The sequence below is a fragment of the Mandrillus leucophaeus genome, unplaced genomic scaffold (genome assembly GCF_000951045.1).
Source record: "Mandrillus leucophaeus isolate KB7577 unplaced genomic scaffold, Mleu.le_1.0 Scaffold56, whole genome shotgun sequence".
Classification (NCBI taxonomy): domain Eukaryota; kingdom Metazoa; phylum Chordata; class Mammalia; order Primates; family Cercopithecidae; genus Mandrillus; species Mandrillus leucophaeus.
The window spans coordinates 2833525-2854193 of NW_012106030.1; the positions used below are offsets into that span (position 1 = coordinate 2833525).

Consider the following 20669-nt stretch of genomic DNA (forward strand, 5'->3'; position numbering starts at 1 on the left):
GACTGTGACACTAAGATGAAGTGGTAATGGTAAGGGAACATTGAAGTCCTTTTGCATTTCTGTAAACACTAATTACAACAGATGTTTTGTCTCAACCTGTTTTAGCACAAATACTGAAAATGTTAACTCTTTGCAGTTTAGAAGAGAATTTCCTGTTATAATTAAGTTGTAGGTCAAATGTAAATTAGAATCTGTTCACAATATCTTATCTTTGTCATTTGGGTCATAAGAATTGGAAATTTTCCTTTCTTGTGCTCCCTCATTCACTTTCTGATGCTATTAATGACAATTTATTATTAATTGCTAGAGTAAACGTAGGTATTGGTAATTCACTTAGTAGCTGTTACAGTGCCGTTAATGAAGTAATGGATGAAATATGTTTCTGGTCTTACTCTATCTTATATGACTTGGTAAGTGTTGAAGGTGAATCCAGAAATAGGATTTCCTAGAACACTGGCATTGGTCTTTTGACCATTACCTAGAAGTCTTTGTGGAACTTATGCCAAAATAACCATATCAATTAATTGGGACATTCAGTCATTTATACATTCAACTACAGTGTAAGTATTTGGGGCCAGGAATTGAGCAAGGGAATAGGGAAATGAACATAAACAAGATATACCTATGGGATATGAGGACGTATGGTTTAATTGCAGGATAAGGAAGTAAGAGCTAATACAAATTTATGCAGTGTGCTTTGGCATTGAGAGTAGAGCTATCAACTGTCTGGAAAAAGATATAAAAAACATAATATTGCTACAGTAGGGACAAAAGCATTATGCTAAGTGAAATAAGCCAGATACAAAGGAACAAATATTATATGATTTCAATTGCAATGGTTCAATTCATAGAGACAGTAGAATTGTGGTTATGAGAGGCTTGGGGAGCAGTTATGGGAGAGTTGTTTAATGGGTACAGAGTTTCAGTCTGGGAAGATCAAAAGGTTCTGGAGATGGACAGTGGGTGATGGTTGTCCAACATTGACTGAACTTAATGTCACTGAACTGTATACCTAAAAATGGTTCAAAATCAACCAGGCAAGCCTAGGCATGGTGGCTCATGCCTGTAATCCCAGCACTTTGGGAGGCAGAGGTGGGTGGGTCACTTGAAGTCACGAGTTCAAGACCAGCCTGGCCAACACGGTGAAACCCCATTTCTACTAAAATACAAAAAGTAGTCCCAGCTACTCAAGAGGCTGAGGCAGGAGAATCACTTGAACCCGGGAGGCAGAAGTTGTAGTGAGCGGAGATTGTGCCACTGCATTCCAGCCTGGGTGACAGAGGGAGACTCCCTCTCAAAAAAAAAAAAAAACGTCAACCAGGCTCAGTGTCATGCATCTGTTGTCCCAGCTACTTGGGAAGCTGAGGTGCATAGATGGCTCAAGTTCAGGGGTTTGAGTCCAACCTGGGCAACATAGCGAGACCCTGTCTCTTAAAAAAAAAAAAAATTAAATGGTAAGTTGTATGTCTATTTTACCTCAACAAAACAATAAAAGTAAGAATTTCATTCTTTTGATAATGATAAGTATCAATAAATGATAAGATAATATCATTATCATTAATTGTCACATTCTGCTCATTTTAAGAGATTCTTAATTTTTCTAAGGAATTTTTATACTTTTCCCCCATCTTTTTTTTTTCTTTTTTTTCTTTTTTTTTTTTTTTTGAGATACTCTATCACCCAGGCTGGAATGCAGTGGCACAATCTCGCCTCACTGCAACCTCCGAGTCTTGGGCTCAAGCAATTCTCATGCCTCAGCCTCCTGAGTAGCTGGGATTATAGGCACGCACGACCATACTCAGCGAATACATATATTGTATTATTAGTAGAGATGAGGTTTCACCATGTTGCCCAAGCTGGTCTCAAACTCCTGACCTCAAGTGATGTGATGTGCCTGCCTCAACGTCCCAAAGTGCTGGGATTACTGGTGTGAGCCACTTCATCCAGCCCACCTTTCTCCCATTTTTTTTGTCTCTGTTATAATTTTTCTAATAAGATCTTATATGTACCAGCTAATCTTTAGCAAGGCTATGCCATTAGAATGTTTGTGTTAGAGCCAGGAAATATGGGTGAAACTTGCTTTACCACCTTAGTCAAGCTAATATAATTCAGAACATCTGAAATAGTTTTGCATTAAATTATATATTTAATAAATTCTAAATTCCCATGTTTTATTATTTAATTGAAATAAAGCTAGGCATGGTGGGCATGGTTGCTGATACCTGTAATACCAGCAGTTTAGGAGGCTGAGGCAGGAGGATCACTTGAGCCCAGGAGTTCAAGATCAGTGAGCCTGGGCAACATAGTGAGACCCCGTCTCTAGAAAAAATGTAAAAATTAGCCTGGCGTGGTGACATGTGCTTGTCATCCCAGCTACTCAAGAGGCTGAGGTGGGAGGATCACTTGAGGCTAGGAGGTCAAAGCTGCAGTGAGCCATGATTGCACTTTGGCACTCCAGCCTGGGCAACAGAATGAGACTCTGTCTCAAAGAAAAAAAAAAGAAAAAAAAAAGAAATAAATCCTTAGATGTTACAATATGGTTAACCCTTGAAACCATTAAGTGAAAGAAGCCAGTCACGAAAGAAGTCACATATTATATGAGTCTATTTCTGTAAAACGTCCAGAATAGGCAAATCTGTAGAGTTAGCAAGTAGACTAGTGGTTGTTTTAGAGCTAGGAGAAGGGTTCATGAAATGAGGGAAAATGGGAGTGGCAGCTAATGGGTACGGGGTTTGTTTTGGGGGAAGGAAAATGTTCTAAAATTAGATTGTGGTAATGGTTTTACAATCCCGTGAATATACTAAAAAATGTTAATTGTATACTTTGAATGGATAAATTGTATGGTATATGAATTATATCTCAAGCTATTTTGAAAATGTTTAAAGGGAATATAATATACATATATATATAGTTTATCTTTCTTTGAAGGTTTTTTTTTCCTTTAGCATATCACTTATATGAGCTGAAAACAACAGAGCGGTGTAAAGTTTAGAATTTTGAATATGCATGTACTTCATAACAAAGCTGTCATCTGAGAGGGCTTTCTGTTTGATCACTATCCGTGTGGATGTAAACGCATCTCAATGCAAGTGTTAATATCTTCTGTAAACCTTCACATACTGAGTAATTGCACAGGGGCCATGCTGCTGAGGCGAGCACATACTGAGGGATTTTGTTAAGCCAGTAGTACATATATTCAAAACTAAGTAGAATGTAATGATGAGTTTGATGACTGTAGGGCAATAAAAATGAAATTTAGCAGTTCTGTTAAAAATGTAACCATACATAGAACTGCTTCCTAAAATTAAGTCTGTTTTCATTCAATTTATTTTTTTCTTTATATTTTAAGTTCAGAGAAAAAAAACAAACACTGAGATGATTATCACTTTGTAAGATGAGGACCCCATGGAATAGTACCAGACAGAAACACTGTTTTTTTAATCTGGCTAGCCATTCTGCAGTTTCTGTCTGTAAATGGTTAATATCTATATTTTAAGCAGCCTTGATACATCAGCCCTTCCATTGTAAATGACCTAATATTAAAACACATACTTTTTCCACGCTAACTGCTACCAGAGCTCCTCAACTGCTCCCCCTCCCATGTGAGCACATACATGCCCACCAAATCTGCCCTTCAGCTCAGACTCACCCAGCTCAGAGCACCCAGCTGCTTGTGATTGCCTTTCTTTCATCAGCCACAATTTGAGCTAAATTCTTCTATTTCCCTTGTCAAACCTGAGACCCTTCCCTTCACTTGTAAATTACTTTCATAAGAAAATGCATTATAGGTTGGGATCAGTGGCTCATGCCTGTAATCCCAGCACTTTGGGAGTCCAAGGCGGGGGGATCCTGAGGTCAGGAGTTGGAGACCAGCCTGGCCAATATGGTGAAACCCAGTCTCTACTAAAAATACCAAAATTAGCCAGGTGTGGTGGTGGGCACCTGTAATCCCAGCTACTCAGGAGGCTGAAGCAGGAGAATCGCTTGAACCCAGGAGGTGGAGGCTGCAGTGAGCCCAGATTGCACCTCTGTACTCCAGCCTGGGTGACAGAGCGAGATGAAAAGAAAAAAGAAAAGAAAAGAGAAAATGCATTGTGATTTCAATCTCAAGCTTCAGCATACCTTTAGAAATATAATCCATGATGGGGCTACCTTTATTTAAAGTGTCTTGGTTTTTACAGGCATACCTCAGAGATACTGTAGGTTTGGTTCCAGACCTCCGCAAAATAGCAAATATCACCATAAAGCAAGTTACATGATTTTTTTGGTTTCCTAGTGTATGTAAAAGTTATGTTTATACTATATTGTAGTCTAGTAAGTATAAAATAGCATTATGTGTAAAAAATACACATACCTTAATTTTAAAATACTTTACTGCTATAAAAGGAGCCTTCAGCGAGTTACTATCTTTTTGCTTGTGATGGATCTTGCCGTGATGTTGATGGCTGTGGACTCATCAGAGTGGTGATTGCTAAAGGTTAAGAACGTAGCCGTGGCAGTGCAGCTTCTCTCAGAATTGGAGTCAACTCCCTCAAACGCTGCTTTATCAACTACATTTATGTAATGTCATAAATCCCTTGTTGTCATTTCAACAATGTTCACAGCATCTTCAACAGGAATACATTCCATCTGGAAACCCCTTTCTTTGCTCATCCATAAGAAACAACTCATCAGCTGTTCAAGTTTGATGATGAGACTGCAGCAATTCCATCACATCTTCAGGCTGCACTTGTAATTCTACTTGTTTTCCTGTGTCCACCATATCTGCAGTTACTTCCTCCATTGAAGTCTTGAACCCCTCAAAGTGATCCATGAGGGCTGAAATCAATGTCTTCCAGACTCCTATTTATATTGATATTTTGTTCTCCTCCCATGAATCATGAAGGTTCTTAATGGCATGTAGAATGACGAGTCCTTTCCAGAAGGCTTTTAATTTACTTTACTTAGATCCATCAGAGTAATCACTATGGCAGTTATAGCCTTACAAAAATGTATTTCTTATATAATGAACTTGAAAGTTGAAATTACTCCTTGGTCCCTGTACTGCAGAATGGATGTTGTGTTTCCCAGCATAAAAACAACATTAATCTCCTTGTACATCCCCATCAGAGCTCTTAGATGACCAGGTGCATTGTCCATGAGCAGTAATATTTTGAAAGGAATCTTTTTTTTCCTGAGCAGTAGGTCTCGATAGTGGGCTTAAAATATCCAGTAAACCATGCTGTCAACACATGTGCTCTCACTAGGCTTTGTTGTTCCATTTATAGAGGAAAGACAAAGTCAATTTATCACAATTCTTGAGGACCCTAGAATTTTCAGAATGGCAAATGAGAACTGGTGTCAACTTACAGTCACCAGTTGCATTATCCCCTAACAAGAGTGTCAGTCTTTCTGTCCTCTGAACCTTTGAAGCAAGGCTTAAAGCCTTTTGTATTGACTTATCTAGCTATAGAAGTCCTCGATGCCGCCATTTTTTAATAGAAGGCTGTTTTGTCTGCACTGAAAATCTGCAGTGTGCTGTAGCCATGTTCATCAGTGATCTTAGCTAAGTCTTCTGGATAATTTGCTACTGCTTCTACTTCAGCACTTGCTTATTCACTTTGCACTTTCATGTTATGGAAACTGTTCCTTAAACCTCATGAATCAATCTCTTCTAGCTTCAAACATCTTCTGCAGTCTCCTCACTTCAGTCAGCCTTTATAGAATTGAAGAGAGTTAGGGCCTTGCTCTGGATTAGGTTTGTGCTTAAGGGAACGTTGTGGCTGGTTTGATCATCTATCCAGGCCACTGAAACTTTCTCCATATCAGCAGTAAGGCTGTTTGACTTTCTTATCATTCGTGAGTTCACTGGAGTAGCACTTTTAATTTCCTTCAGAACTTTTCCTTTGCATTCATAACTTGGCTGACTGGTGCAAGAGGCCTAGCTTTTAACCTGTCTCAGCTTTTGATATGCCTTCCCCACTAAGGTTAATGCCTTCTAGTTTTTGATTTACAGTGAGAAACGTGGGACTTTTCCATCCACTTAAATATGTAAAGGCCTTTGTCGGGTTATTAATTGGCCTAATTTCAATCTTGTTGTATCTCAGAGGATAGGGAGGCCCAAGACGGGAAGAGCCAACTGGAAAAGCAGTCAGAACACAACATGTATTGATTAAATTTGCCATCTTATATGGGCACGGTTTGTGGCACCCCAAAATAATTACAAGAGTAACGTCAAAGATCACTGATCACAGATCATCACAGCAGATATAATAATAATTTTAAAAGTCTGAAATATTGCAAGAACCACCAAAATGTGACACAGAGAGACAAAGTGAGCACATGCTGTTGAAGAAATTTGCCAGTGCACGTGCTTGACACAGGGTTGCCTCAAACCTTCAATCTGTAAGAAACATAATATTTGGGAAGTACAATAAAATGAGGTATGCCTGTACTTATGTATATACCTATAGATTTACATATAATTATTCATTTGTTCCAGAAATTAAGGCAGGCTGATTAAATGCCTGTTTACCTCCTTGAATATATGTTTGTTTACCTGGTTGAGCCCAACCGAAATATTACTAAATGAAAGTTTGTCTTCCTATTGAAATTACAGTTTATACCTCTTTTCATGTATGTTGATGTAGTTGTATTTAAATGTTTCTGTATTTAAATGTTTAGTGGTGTGCTTAGCACAGTATAAGCTATTGTAGAGATCCAGAGGGAAGAGTAAAATATAATTCCTGGCCTTGTAGCGTTCAGTTCTGGAGATTCATTATTGTATTGCCAGGAAGAGCTAAGTAAACACTTTGGTAATACCCAGAACAGGTTGCTGAGAAGTCATAAAGGAAGAAGTTTTTGAAAGGTGAAGAGAACACAAGTTGCCCTAAACTGAGAGTGCTGAGCAAGAAGAGGAATGGAAGAAAAAGCAAAACAAAAAATACGTGTTTTGTCTCCTTGGGTACATTAATCTGTGTTAAGTCATGATTCTCTTAGTGGCAGAAACATAGACTTTAATTAAGGGGCAAGTGTAATTTTATTTTGTGTTCTAGCAGTATGAAGTTGCAAGGCCTGTAGTATGAAACTGAAGATAATTACTAGTGGGAAGGTTTATTTTGAGAACCATGGGGGTGGTGGGGGGGAGGGGGAAACCACCACTTTTATCCTACTTGTTTGCTATTAACATTTTAATTTGTAAATTGGCATACTGTAGCAGGGCAAAGTTTCATCTAGCGCAGTATCCTGTTTATAGTAGGAGGCCACCCTGAGTGTTTCCAAGAGAAACTGCACCACCCTCTCTGTCCCGGGGTCATGTTTGCTGGTAAACCCCTTTCAAATTTATGTCATGCAAATCAGTACCAGTTACTTCTCCTTCACCTGCTAGTTCGGGAACTAGCTTATCAGAAAGCTGTTTTATTTATTGATTCATAGGTTCCCTGTAATCCACATAAAATTGTGTTACCGGGAACTTAAAATACTTGCCAAAAGAAAAAAATTTAAAAATTAGATGATTTACATATGGAGTACTTATTCTATTAGTATATACTGGGTTATCTTAATTTATTTTCACAATAGCCCAGTAGCCCTATGAGATGAATATTATCCCTCTCTCCATTTTATAGATGAGAAAAAGGCGCACAGCCCGAGTGCGAAGTTTCATCTCACAAAGTGTACTACGTGTCAAAATGTCATTTCTCACCACAATAGATATGTCTAGAGCTGTGAGTGCTGCCACTTTAGAAAACAAAGATCTTTGTACAATTATGTTTCTTAAATTTGGCGGTGGGATTTTGATGTTCAAGTGTGAAGAACCTGAAAGGCAGAGGATCCTAGCATAAGGCCAGCATATTTACTGCAGGATGGGTAATGTGAGTGTGGCTCTGCCTCACCCAGCTCTAGGTGTGCAGTATGGCTACAAAGAGCCTGCTGAGGCTAGGCACCATGACTCACTCCTGTAATCTCAGCACTTTGAGAGGCCGAGGCAGGTAGATCACTTGAGGTCAGGAGTTCAAGACCAGCCTGGCCAACATAGTGAAACCCCATCTCTACTAAAACCACAAAAATTAGCCGGGTGTGGTGGCACACGCCTGGAATCCCAGCTACTTGGGAGGCTGAGGCAGGAGAATTGCTTGAACCCGGGAGGCGGAGGTTGCAGTGAGTTGAGATTGTGCCACTGCACTCCAGCCTGGGTGACAGAGCAAAACTCCATCTCAAAAAAAAGAAAGAAAGAAAAAAAAAAAAGAGCCTACTGAATACCCAACCCAGAAGTTTAACAGTTTCATAAAAGTGTATCCAGCTGTTTTTCTACTAAATAAGAAATTCTTCAACTCCAATTCCAATTTAGTAGTCTATATGTAACAAGGTTAGTAAGGTATATATACCTATTAATTCCTGATAGAGAAAGTGTGGATAAAGGATATCTATGAGTAATTTTATTTTATAGTCTGAACTTCTTAGTAAAAGGAGTATTTTAAACAACTACTACTAAGAAGGTGACTGATTTGAGTTCATCTCTGGGCTTCCACTTTGGCTAAAATGCTAATGTTCACAGTCAATGAAAAGAAAATGGAGAAACACAGGGCATGGTTGATCCATATGCATGACTGACTCTTGAAGAGCTAAGAGGTAACTGGACGGAATTAGCTGGCTCTTTGATTCCATAAGATCCTTCAAAATATTTTCTGAAGGATGAAATTAGGTAACAGATGTGAAAGTGCAATACTTTGAAAATTAAGAATCACTGGCACATGCAAGTTATTAATGAGCCGCTCCCTTTATGACGTTTTTATTCACTACTGGACTCTGAAAGGCTGTATGCACCTGCTGTCTCTTTCTTTTCATTTTTCTTTTTCTTTTTTTCTTTCTGTTTCTTTTCTTTTTTCTTTTTCTCTTTCTCTCCTTCCGTTCCTCCCTCTCTTTCAAATCGATGACCTGACAGCATGCAGCAGTGGAGAGGGACCACATTAGTCAACTTACCTAATGCTTGCATGAATGGTGACATTACACAAGTTCACCTCTGTCTTTCTATTCGACCGCTTTGTGTCCTTGGAGTAATTTTTAAACACTCTCTGAGTTTTTTAATGTGTTTCACTTAAATGTATTCTCTTTCACTTGGCAAGATACGTTCTTCTTTCTCTTCCTCTCTTCTTTCACTTCTTTTTATGCATCTTAAGTATGAATGTCAGTAGGTGCCCATTGGTGAAGTGGCTGGCCTTACTGTCTGATCATGTGCCTTTTGCATAATAGATACTCAAAAAATATGTGAATGAAATTAAAAAAAAAAGAAACAGGTGAGTTGCAGAGTTTTTTTCCCTCATTTTTTTTTTTTTTTACAAATATGTCATTTGTCCTGGCAATAATATTTGTATTAAAAAATGTGTTAACCTAAATTTGGAAATTTTCTCTATTCAAGTATAGGGGATTATGGGATCTCAGGTGTTTGCCTTAAATATTGATGTTTTTCCTACAAATGTAACAAGGCAGAATGTAAAACTCCTTTGAAGTGAAGTAGGAATGGTGTTTGTTTTGGAGTACTGAAAAATCTTTTTACTCTTTAGGCATTATATGAGTTTATCTCTGTTTTGTCACCTAAGAGAAACAGAAAGCATGAGGAAATAATTCTTCTGTGGAATCTTCTGAAAGTGATATAGAATTCCCAAATCTCATCATAGAATATTGCCAATTGATGTTCACTTTAAGAGGCTTGATGATTGGTCTGTTTTCAACTAGTATGTTTATTTGCTTGTGCTTGTGATGTTGATGTGAGGAAAACCATTCCACAATTTGTTAAAATGATTAATGTTTTCTCCTTCCATTTTTTTAAGGAAATGGCAAAAATCCTTAATCACCCCAGAGTCTACGCTTTTCTGCACATACCAGTCCAGTCTGCCTCCGACAGCGTACTCATGGAAATGAAAAGAGAATACTGTGTGGCTGACTTCAAAAGAGTAGTGGATTTTCTGAAAGAGAAGTAAGTCTGTTAGTACTTAAGAAAATAACCATTTCTTTTTTCTTTCAAGAGCTTGTGGCAAAAATGCACTTATTGCAGCCTTACAATTAAAGGTACAAGAGAGAAGGCGAGACTTTCGAAGCTTTCAAAGCCTTTAAGTCTTCTTGGCACCTTTGATGTGGTTTTTTCTTTCTCCTCAGTTTATATCCACCTTCCATCTGTACATGACACACCATTAATTTGTGTAAGATTGCCAGTCGTTTTAAGGTAATGTGAATTGTGATTATTTTTATACCTGACCTGATGGATGAAAACTGCTTTAGCTTTTGCTCTGTGTAAATCTCCTTTAATGTGGCTTTTTGAAGTCATGAACTGGTTTTGACATGGACGGAGGCCAAATCGTGTCACTACAAAAATAGATAATTTTCTACTAAACAGCATTTTTTAAAGAGTATCTGGAATGTCTGTGCTTTTACACACAAAGCCCTGTAGTTTGCTTAAAGAATTGTGATTTACAAGAAGGTTTGAGGATTCTAATTTTTAAGGTTCAAATTGCTATTGACCAAAATTAAGGCATATTTACACAATGTCAGACATGAATGATAATTTTGTTTCCACAGAAAATACTTTCAGCCCTTAATTATGTTCTTCAAAACCCTGCACCTCATCATCACCAAACATTGACTGCCTTCTGTGATTATGCCAGGCAGGAAATGGAAGTACTGGCCAGGGTCACACAGAACCTTCTCAAGTCTGTGACGCTGTTCTCCCCTCTGGGGATATGTCATTTGTCTTGGCATATTTGTGGCCTGGGTCTTCCTACGTTTCATAAATTTTTTCCATAGCCTTTTCCTCTGCTGTTTTGCTTAATTAAGATACAACTTTTTATTTCCATCGTCTTGTTTATAATTATGTACCTTTGTACTATGTCAGAGTACTGCATGGATACGATTGCTTTATACGAATTGTAAGAAATTATTTTTTTCCACTTTTAATTAGTCATTTATCCTAACTGCATATGATCATTTTAAAATCATTTTCTTTCTTTTTCTTTTTTCTATTCTTCCATACCTTTCCTTTACGTATCTTTCTAAGTTTTTTTTAACCTCTAGGCTTTCTTGATTATCCTAACCACCAAGAATAAAGCTACTTAATGTACATTCAAACAAATACAGCTAATTGTCCAAATATTCAAATCAGTGCATAGAAGGTGTATTTATTAAGTACTACAACCTTCAAAGTCAAAAATGGAAAATAGATCTCTACCCTTGTTAATACTTTCAAATCTTGAACCGAACTGTGTTAGGCTAAAGAATATAGATTTTTATGTGAGATGTCTGCCGTTGGCCTATAGCGCTTTCTTGCCTTTCTTCTATTATTGTAGGCAAATTTGTCTCACATAAGAGAGTTCTTTTGGGCACGCTGGCACTGGCAAATGGAATATTTTCAAAATTTCAAGTCAGTTGTTGCACTTGTGAAATTTCTTCCTTCTTTGCCTATTATAGCAGTAGCGAATAAAAACTTGATACTTGTTACACAATATTTTCCCAAGTATAGACATGCATCCCCTGTGCAGAATAGACTAGAACACTTTCCAGATAGTTTGTTGAATTCATGTGATTAAATGAGGTTAGGGAATCAGCACCTCTCTTTTATCTTTATTTGGTTGAGAGCTGACTCAGTTGTTGGAGGAATTACTGTGGCTACTTAACTGGGCAACAGTTTCACAAGTTATGTTGTTCTGAAGGTCTATTAAGTCTGTTCCATCTTGAACAGTTCCAGCAGCCTCCATGAGCTATATAGAGGTAAAGAGATGCTTATGTCAGGTATTAGGAAATAGTCTCTTGGATTTCTTTGGATCTGGGTCCTTTCTTTGGATTCTGAGTTATTGTGAGGCATCTATGTAGTTTTTCTAGAAGTATTCGACCAACTGGAGGATCCTAGAACCAACTATGTTTCCCAGGTATCTCTAGTATGTCTAGCAATGAAAATATTAGACATACCTGGAGAAGATATTGGAGATGCCTGGAGATCACACTCCATCCCATACCCACCCATATATAATTTCAGTTTCAAGTGCCATGAGTCAGTTGGATTGTAGAGTATGAGTCTAGTCAGTTAGCATCTCCGAGAGATTTTTACATTAACTCTGTATTGTGTATATGCAGCAAGGGCAGAAGCAACCCTGGTATATAATTTCACATTTAGATTAAAAGTAAGATATATTGGAAAACTGTAGTAGGCAGCCAATATGACATACCTGCTTATGTATAGCAGATGACTGAGAAAACTTCAGGTAACCTATTTTTTTAAAAAAAGAAATCAGATAATCACTGCTAATAAAGTGATCCTAGGCCCGGCACAGTGGCTCATGCCTGGAATCCCAGTACATTGGGAGGCTGAGGTGGGTGGATCTCCTGAGCTCAGGAGTTCAAGATCAGCTTGGGCAACACGGTGAAACCCTGTCTCTATCAAAAATACAAATTAGCTGGGCATGTTGGCTCACACCTGTGGTCCCAACTACTTAGGAGACTGAGGTGGGAGAACCGACTGAGCCTGGGAAATGAGGTTGCAGTGAGCCAAGATTACACCACTGCACTCCAGCCTGGGCGACAGAGTGAGACCCATCTCAAAAAATGAAATAAAAAAGTGATCCTTGCATAGTTTTAGACAGTTCATCAGAACCATAAAATTGTGTATTTTATCTAGTCCATCTGTTACTTGCGAAGAATAGTATAGACTTACTCCCATGAGGACAGTATAATCAGCTTTGCCATTTAGCGAAAAAGAGTTTTCCTATCCTCTTGGGGAAGTCCATCTACCTAGTGAATAATTTCCAACTATTATGGACATTTAGAAATAAATGAAATGTTTTAGACTAGGCACGGTGGCTCATATCTGTAATCCCAGCACTTTGGGAGGCCGAGGTGGGTGGATCACCTGAGGTCGGGAGTTCAAGACCAGCCTGGCCAACATGGTGAAACCCCGTCTCTACTAAAAAATAATAATAATAATGTATGTATATTTATATATATACACACACACACACACACACACACAAATTAGCCAGGCATGGGCATGCACCTGTAATCCCAGTTACTCGGGAGGCTGAGGCAGGAGAATCACTTGAACTTGGGAGGCAGAAGTTGCAGTAAGCTGAGATCATACCACTGCACTCCAGCCTGGGCGACAGAGTGAGACTCCATCTCAAAAAAAAAAAAGGGCCAGGTGCGGTGGCTCACGCCTGTAATCCCAGCACTTTGGGAGACCAAGGCGGGTGGATCACAAAGTCAGGAGATCGAGACCATCCTATCTAACACAGTGAAACCTCATCTTTACTAAAAATACAAAAAAATTAGCCAGGCGTGGTGGCGGACACCTGTAGTCCCAGCTACTTGGGAGGCTGAGGCAGGAGAATGGCGTGAACCTGGGAGGCGGAGCTTGCAATGAGCCGAGATCACGCCACTGCACTCCAGCCTGGGTGACAGAGCGAGACTCCTTCTCAAAACAAAACAAAACAAAAAAAGAAAAAAGAAATAAGTGAAATATTGAAATATTTTAAATAGTTCTTATGTTTGACCTACTTTCCCCTATAAAAACTAGTATTGCTTTATGCCAAATAGATGAGTGCTTATTTTGGAAACACCAAAGTTTCAGGGCTTTCTTTAGAGTCACTAGTCTGGATAACTGATCCAGCACAAAATTGTCTTGTCCAGCCTTTATTAAAATTCAATACAGTATTTTCACTCTTGGAGGGCCTAACACTATCATGTTGTCCTGATTTGTGCATAACACTCATTCATAAAATGATCCTGACTTAAAGTGGTATGTTTGGTGCTTTCTTTTTCTGTTTTCTTTTTAAAAATCCTTCCTAAATGGTGGCCCATTTCATTTACATCTCTTATTTCCCCAGAAATTTTTGTAATGTGCCTTTAACAAATAAAAGTCTGTCTTTCTTCTCCAGCAGTGTGAGGCTTCTCAAATATTAGTGTTATGAGTTATGGACAAGGCATTTCCTGATCCGTTTCCTTAAAAAATCCATTTTATAAGACAACCTACAGCATTTAAGATTGAAATCCAAACTATGGGGGTTTACCTGAAGCTGCAGGCTTTTAAACCACTAATTCTGTGATATTGGTAGAGTTGTGATTCTCAAACAGTGGAAGTGAAATATTTTTAATTAATTTTCTTTACAGTTGAAAATGGCCCATGTTTTAGCTGGGAGCAATGTAAGTTTACATATGAGCCAACTAAGCTGGTTCATTATTCTCTTCAGTTGTTTGAAAGTTGGCAGCCATCATCACAACAGCAGCTGGATACAAGATAACCTAGCAGTGTTGGCACATGTTGAGGCATATGGGAATTTATTAAATCATGCAACCTTTGCAAAGAAGAGTGTCTAAATGACTTAATATACTAATTCAAACAACTGGTCATGAGCAATCATGTGACTTAAATTATTCTATTCAGATTTATTAATCCAATTGAACATTAACTGAGTAATTTGATGTTTTTATCTAAATGGATAAGATGGTTTTTTGAAATATAAAATGGGATTTGTAGGGTTATGGGAAGAAAGTGTATAGAACAAAGCAAGAGGTACAATTCTGGTTTTAAAAATAATCTGTGATTGGCTGGGTGCAGTGGCTCACACCTGTAATCCCAACACTTTGGGAGGCTGAGGTAGGAGGATCACTTGAGCCCAGGAGTTCCAGACCAGCCTGTGAGACCCTATCTCTACAAAAAAATAAAAATAAAAAAATTAGCTGAGCATGCTGGTGTGCACCTGTAGTCTCAACTACTAGGGAGGCTGAGGCAGGAGGATAACTTGAGCCCAGAAGTTGGAAGTTACAATGAGCTATGATCATGCTGCTGCACTCCAGTGTGCGTGACAGAGCAAGATCCTGTCTTTCAAAAAAAAAAAAAAATTTGTGTTTTTATATTTTAAAATATGTATCTTATATATTTTACTATCATTCATTGTCACATAACTGATGTCTCTGTTATCTTTTTAACTTATTACTGAGTTTTTTTAAAGTATAAAACATGAATGATTTTTTTTTTTTATTTTTCCTGTATTTTTGAGAGAGTTACTTCCCAATTCAATGATTTTGTACTGTGTTATGTTGGGAATGATATAATTAGGGTTCCCAGGGCCTTAAGGCATTAGACAAGAACTTTAATTGGGCCTCTATCATTTGAGCAGCAGTGAATTTATAGTCATTCCCCAACATAAACAATACATTAACATATATTCAAAAAAATGACAACATGCAGAGTTCTTAAGCATATGTTTTAATGCTAAGTAAAGCAATCTTTAAGTCCTCAAGTTCACACATTAAAATGTGAAAGAAACGTGTAAGAATATCCTCTGGATAGATACTTAAGAAATGAATCAGTTTATATATTAAAAGACCTAACTGTTTAGATAGACTATTTTGTTAGAAGTCCAGTAGCTTTTTGGTTTATGTTAACTAGACCTTAACTAGTCACCATCTCTATCTTTCTCACTTGGTAAATACAATTCGAATGAATTAATAAACAGTTTTGTTTTTACCCGCAAGTTGCATGGATCTAATGTTAAGTTGCGTCTTACTGTGGCATCTCTGTGTTGATTTTTAATCCCATGATATCATTCATTTTAGAATTTGCCATTATCATTTCTTAAGGTACTGTGTACTTCAGGGTTAATTTCCCTTGTTGCTTATAGAATATTAACCATTTTAGCACTGTGATATTTATTATTATTCCCCTAAGTTCACTATACCCAGAGACTGCCCAGTGAAATGCCACAGCTAATAAGCAATGAACACTCACAGGTAAAGGGGAATCTTTTGCAGGGCGAGGAGAGAACAAACTAGAAGGAAAGTAGCAGACTTGCAGAGGAAGTTTCATTCTCTGATCTCTCCACTGTATACTCATTCAGTGGAAGGGGCACAAGGGCATAAAGCCAGTATTACTTTGGCAGGATGATGACTGTAAGTGAGTCATTGAGCTAACATATATCGTCCAGCCCATCCTATGACCTACTTTTCCAGCCTATCTGCAAAAAGGATGCTAAATTATTAACATCCTGAGTAATTTTTCTTTCCTGTCATTAGTCCTGGTCATCCATGTGTGCTTATTGGAACACAATCTGATAAGAGCTGTGTTATGTTAAATTAGTGTTTTATTCTGCCTTATTCATCTAGTTTTAGTCCTAGTGGCTTGGATATAAGTAGAAGAGAAGAAAAGAAATGCAAAAGAAAAAAAAAGAATGATTTAGCAAGGATTAGATAATTATGTTTTCTTCCAGATGCATTCCCAGATGTGTTTCTGTTCACTAAGTAACCACCTTCAAAATAATTTAGGCAGAATACTTCCCTGAAAAATGTTTTCTGGCTTTACGTCATCATATCTAGTATCTTTAGCTAAGTTGTGATTTTGGATAGCACTAAGGTCTTGTTCACTGTTTTTATCTTTTGCCAAATTTCTTTCTGAGGTAGTGAAGTTCTTTTCCCTTCTCTCCGTTGCTACTTTTAGAACTTTTCAAATGAATAAATACATATCATTAGATCAGTTATTTAGTAGAAAAACATATTTACTTTTTTTCGCTTCTCCAGTGTGTTGTTATATTTAGAAGATTATATGCTAAATAGATTATGGCATGATGTGCTAAATACCATATCATTTTGGGACTACCCCAAATTCGATTCACTGGTTTGAAGGCAACTGTTATTTTATGTTGACTTGCTTTCCATTTCCTTGTAGCCTGGTAAAGAAAGGAACCTCATTTTTCCTAAACTTTCATTCACTTTGTATCCTTCCTTTACAATATGATTATGTTATTCCTTTCAGAAATCATCTTCTCTTAATCTCCTGTGCATTTTTCCTGCCTCAGTGGTATATCATAAACATAAGGGTCAAATCACATATACACGAAGTGGTAGAATAATAGCATTTTTCTTTTTTTGACAGAGTGTTTTCATATTCCACAGAGTTTGCATATTAACTCATTATGTTACAAAAACTTAGCAAAGTAGGTAGGGTTAGTATTTTTAATTTGCATTTTATAAAGCAAATGTCAGGGTTCAGAATGGTTAGAAAGATTTGTTGAGGACAGGTGTGGTGGCTCATGCCTGTAATCCCAGCAATTTCAGAGGCTGAGGCAGGTAGATCGCTTGAGTCCAGGAGTTCGAGAACTGCCTGGACAACATAGCAAAACCCCATCTCTACAAAAAATACAAAAAATTAGCCAGGCATGGTAGCACTCGCCTGTAGTCCCAGCTACTTTGGAGGCTGAGGTGGGAGGATCAGTTGAGCCTGGGAGGCAGAGGCTGCCATGAGCCGAGATCACACCACTGCATTCCAGCCTGGGCAACAGAGCAAGACCCTGTCTCAAAAAAAATAAATAAATAAAAGAAGCCCACAATGAATTAATGCATACTGTAACTATATACCCTCAGTTTCTACTGTGGTTCTTTTTACCAGTTCCATTAACATACATTAATTAAATGATTTATATTTTTATCAGTTATGTGTCCAGACTAGTAATAAATGCAATGGTAAGAATACCAATAATACGTAACATGATAATCATAATAAAACAATTATCTAATATTTTTGGGTGTTTTGTGCCAAGCACTACTGTTAAAGCATTGTATGCTTTAGGTTGCTTAATCCTCAGGGCCCAAAGATGTTAAGTAATTTGCCCAAAGTCACGCAGTTAGTGATAGAACCTTGATAAAATCCAGGCCAGGTGGTTACCTGGCCAGTACTCTTATCCATAGTGTTGTACTGCTGGTCTAATCTAAGGTATTTTCCTCTAGCATTGGAGACAATAAAGTGGATTCAGCAAATACTGAGGAGAAGAAATTTACAATGTAGACTTAGAAGAGAAGATGAGGAAGGCATGCATGGGGGTCAAAAGTACCTCCTTGGTATCTTGAGTAAGGCATAGTAGAAAATGATGTAGTTAATCCAGATAGGGAAATGAGAAGGAGGAGGAGTTTGGGTAGGAAAGATGAGTTTGATGTTGGACATGCTGAATTTGAAGTGACTATCTGGAAAATCTGGGAGAGAGCCCCCCTTAGGCTGTAGAAAACATGGGTCAGGAGCCAAGAGGAAAGATGAGGGTCTAGAGATAAATGCTTGGGAGTAATCAGCATTTGAGTAGTAGATGAAGTTATAGGTAATGAGATCATCCAGAAGGAAAAATGGAAGGGTAAGAACAGAAGTCTAGGGAACACCAATATTTCAGTAATAATGGGAAAGGAAAAAGGATTCTGTGGCAGGTTAAAAAGGCAGGGTCAGGCCTGTGGAGGTGGAGACCCAGGAGGAAATAATACCATGGAAGCCAAGAGACAATACAGCTGTAGGAAAAGGAAGGGAATAAGGGCCAAATGTTGTTGAGAGTTGCTTCTTATAAGCAAGCACTGGGCTGGGGGCTCTGGGGAGTATGAAAAAAAAACAAAAGATATTGTTAGATTGCTTTCTTTTCCAAATATCATGAGTATTCAAAAGTTATTGAGATGTACTAACGTCTAAAGTCAGAAATCTTCATGGTCCCTTTTGGACTGCAGCATCCCAGTTCCTAGCCCAGTGCTCAGTTTGTCCTCGTTGACACCCCCACAACTCTGCACCGTATACATGGCAGGAAGGGACTCGAGTAAGAAGCAGGGATAATACATGTCTGTTGAATGAATGGCACTTAACTCTGGAACTAATAAGAGAAAGGCTTACAGCAGTATTTCTTGGTCTGTTTTAATTAAAGTTCTCTTTTCATAAACAAGAAAATCCTCTTTGCAGAAAAAGTGATACATTCCCTTTAATAGTACATAATACTTTGCCTTCTTAGAGATTCTGTGTTCTGTGGACCCCTGCTGGCTAATGGCTAACAATAATTATTAGGCAATATTTATTGAGCCTATAATATGTTGAAACCAGTGTGGTTTACATGGTACTAAGTGGTTTATATGAGTTAACTCCTTTAATTCTCACAATGGCACATATTACATACAAAATCTTATTATCCCCATTTTAGGGTGAAGAAATTTAAGTACATAGAAGTTAAATAACTTGCCTGAAATCACAGTGCTAATAATTGCCGGAGTTCAGATCCAAGCTCTACCTTGTGGATCTCCAAACTTTATTCATTGCTATTATAATTTCCAAGTAGGATCTTTTTTGGAAACAATAGGGATGATAATTTTCCAATTAAAAATTGTACTGCGCTATTAAATAGAAAAAGTTATATTATACACGCCATCTCCTGGAAATTTAATACAACATTCTATAGTCAATATCTCCTCCTTTTTACCTTCACTCTCCATCCAGTCACTGGGTGAAGGGATCGATAAAGAAGCTGTGTTTGTTAAAACAGAATGACTATATGCTCCAGCAGTCCCACTACTAGCTGTTTATCCAAAGGAAAGGAAATCAGTAACAAAGAGATACCTGTTCCCCCATGTTTATTGCAGCCCTATGCCCAATAGCCAAGATAAGGAATCAGCCTAAATGTCCATCATCAGATGAATGGATAAAGATATAGCACACACCAGAATACTATTCAACCATAAAAAGAATGAAATTTTGTCATGGCAGCAACACGGATGGAACCGAAGGTCATTATGTTAACTGAAATAAACCAGGCACAGAAAGACAAATACTGCGTGTTCTCACTCATATGCTGAAGCTAAAAAAGTTGATCTCGTGGAGATAGAACATAGAATGATGCTTACCAGAGAGTGGAAAGGGAGGCAGGTGGTGATGAAGAGAGATTCGTTAAGGGGTACAAACATATAGCTAGATAGAAGGAATAAGTTCTAGTGTTCGGTAGCACAGTAGAGTGACTATAATTAACAACAATTTAGTGTATATTTCCAAATAGCTAGAAGAGAAGATTTGAAATGTTCCCAACGCAGGAAATGATACATTTTGAGGAATAGATATCTTAAATACTCTAATTTGATCATTACGCATTGTGCGCATATATGAAAATATCACATATACCTTCCATAAATATGCATAATATTATGTATCCATTTTTTATGTGACATTTTTAGAAAATGAAGCTATGTTTGAATGTGAACATGAGAAAAACTACAAATAAAAGTAATGAGTGTTTTATCTGTAATAACATCTTTAATTATAAAACTGCAGAGTTTCCTAATGAAGTATGTGTACATGTTTTAAAATAAAATGCTAATGCCAGTGGTTGTTACATGTTGCGAAGCTATTATCCATTCTAAACTACATTTCAAAAACTGTAAGTCCTCATGTCTTCCTCCTACTTATCTTCCTTTCTTAAAGCCAAGTATATTACATCTCTAGCTTACACTCCTGCCCATAAGCACCCTGTATTCCTAACCACACATCCATTTCATCACTTGCTGCAGGCACAGGGAGAGTCAATGGAGGGTCACTGTTGCCTCCTTGTACTCCTCGTTATCATCATTCTCATGTTCACTGAGTCCTCATTATGTGAATGGTCCACTTTAGGACCTTATATTCCTATTGAAAATCAGGAAGAAATCAAGGGGGCATGTACAGTATGTGTACTTTTGAATATTCTACTGGACTTTGCAGTAATATGAAAAGGTGCCCTAATTAAGTCCTCAGAAAACAATGAGAAAAAGAGGACTGGGTGATGTAACCCACGATTTTTTTAAAATGCTGAATCTCAGATTATTAAGATCTAACCACGGCTGGGTGCGGTGGCTCACGCCTGTAATCCCAGCATTTTGGGAGGCTGAGGTGG

At 37.8% G+C, this 20669-nt stretch overlaps 1 protein-coding gene across 2 annotated transcripts in view; it reads left to right on the forward strand.

Moving 5' to 3' along the window:
• CDKAL1 (CDK5 regulatory subunit associated protein 1-like 1) overlaps positions 1-20669 on the forward strand; it is a 743372-nt gene that overhangs the window by 493691 nt on the left and 229012 nt on the right. For both annotated transcript variants that reach the window (XM_011998164.1, XM_011998165.1), the window contains one exon: positions 9807-9952. In XM_011998164.1, the coding sequence (XP_011853554.1) occupies positions 9807-9952 (146 nt within the window). The remainder of the gene's footprint in view (positions 1-9806; positions 9953-20669) is intronic.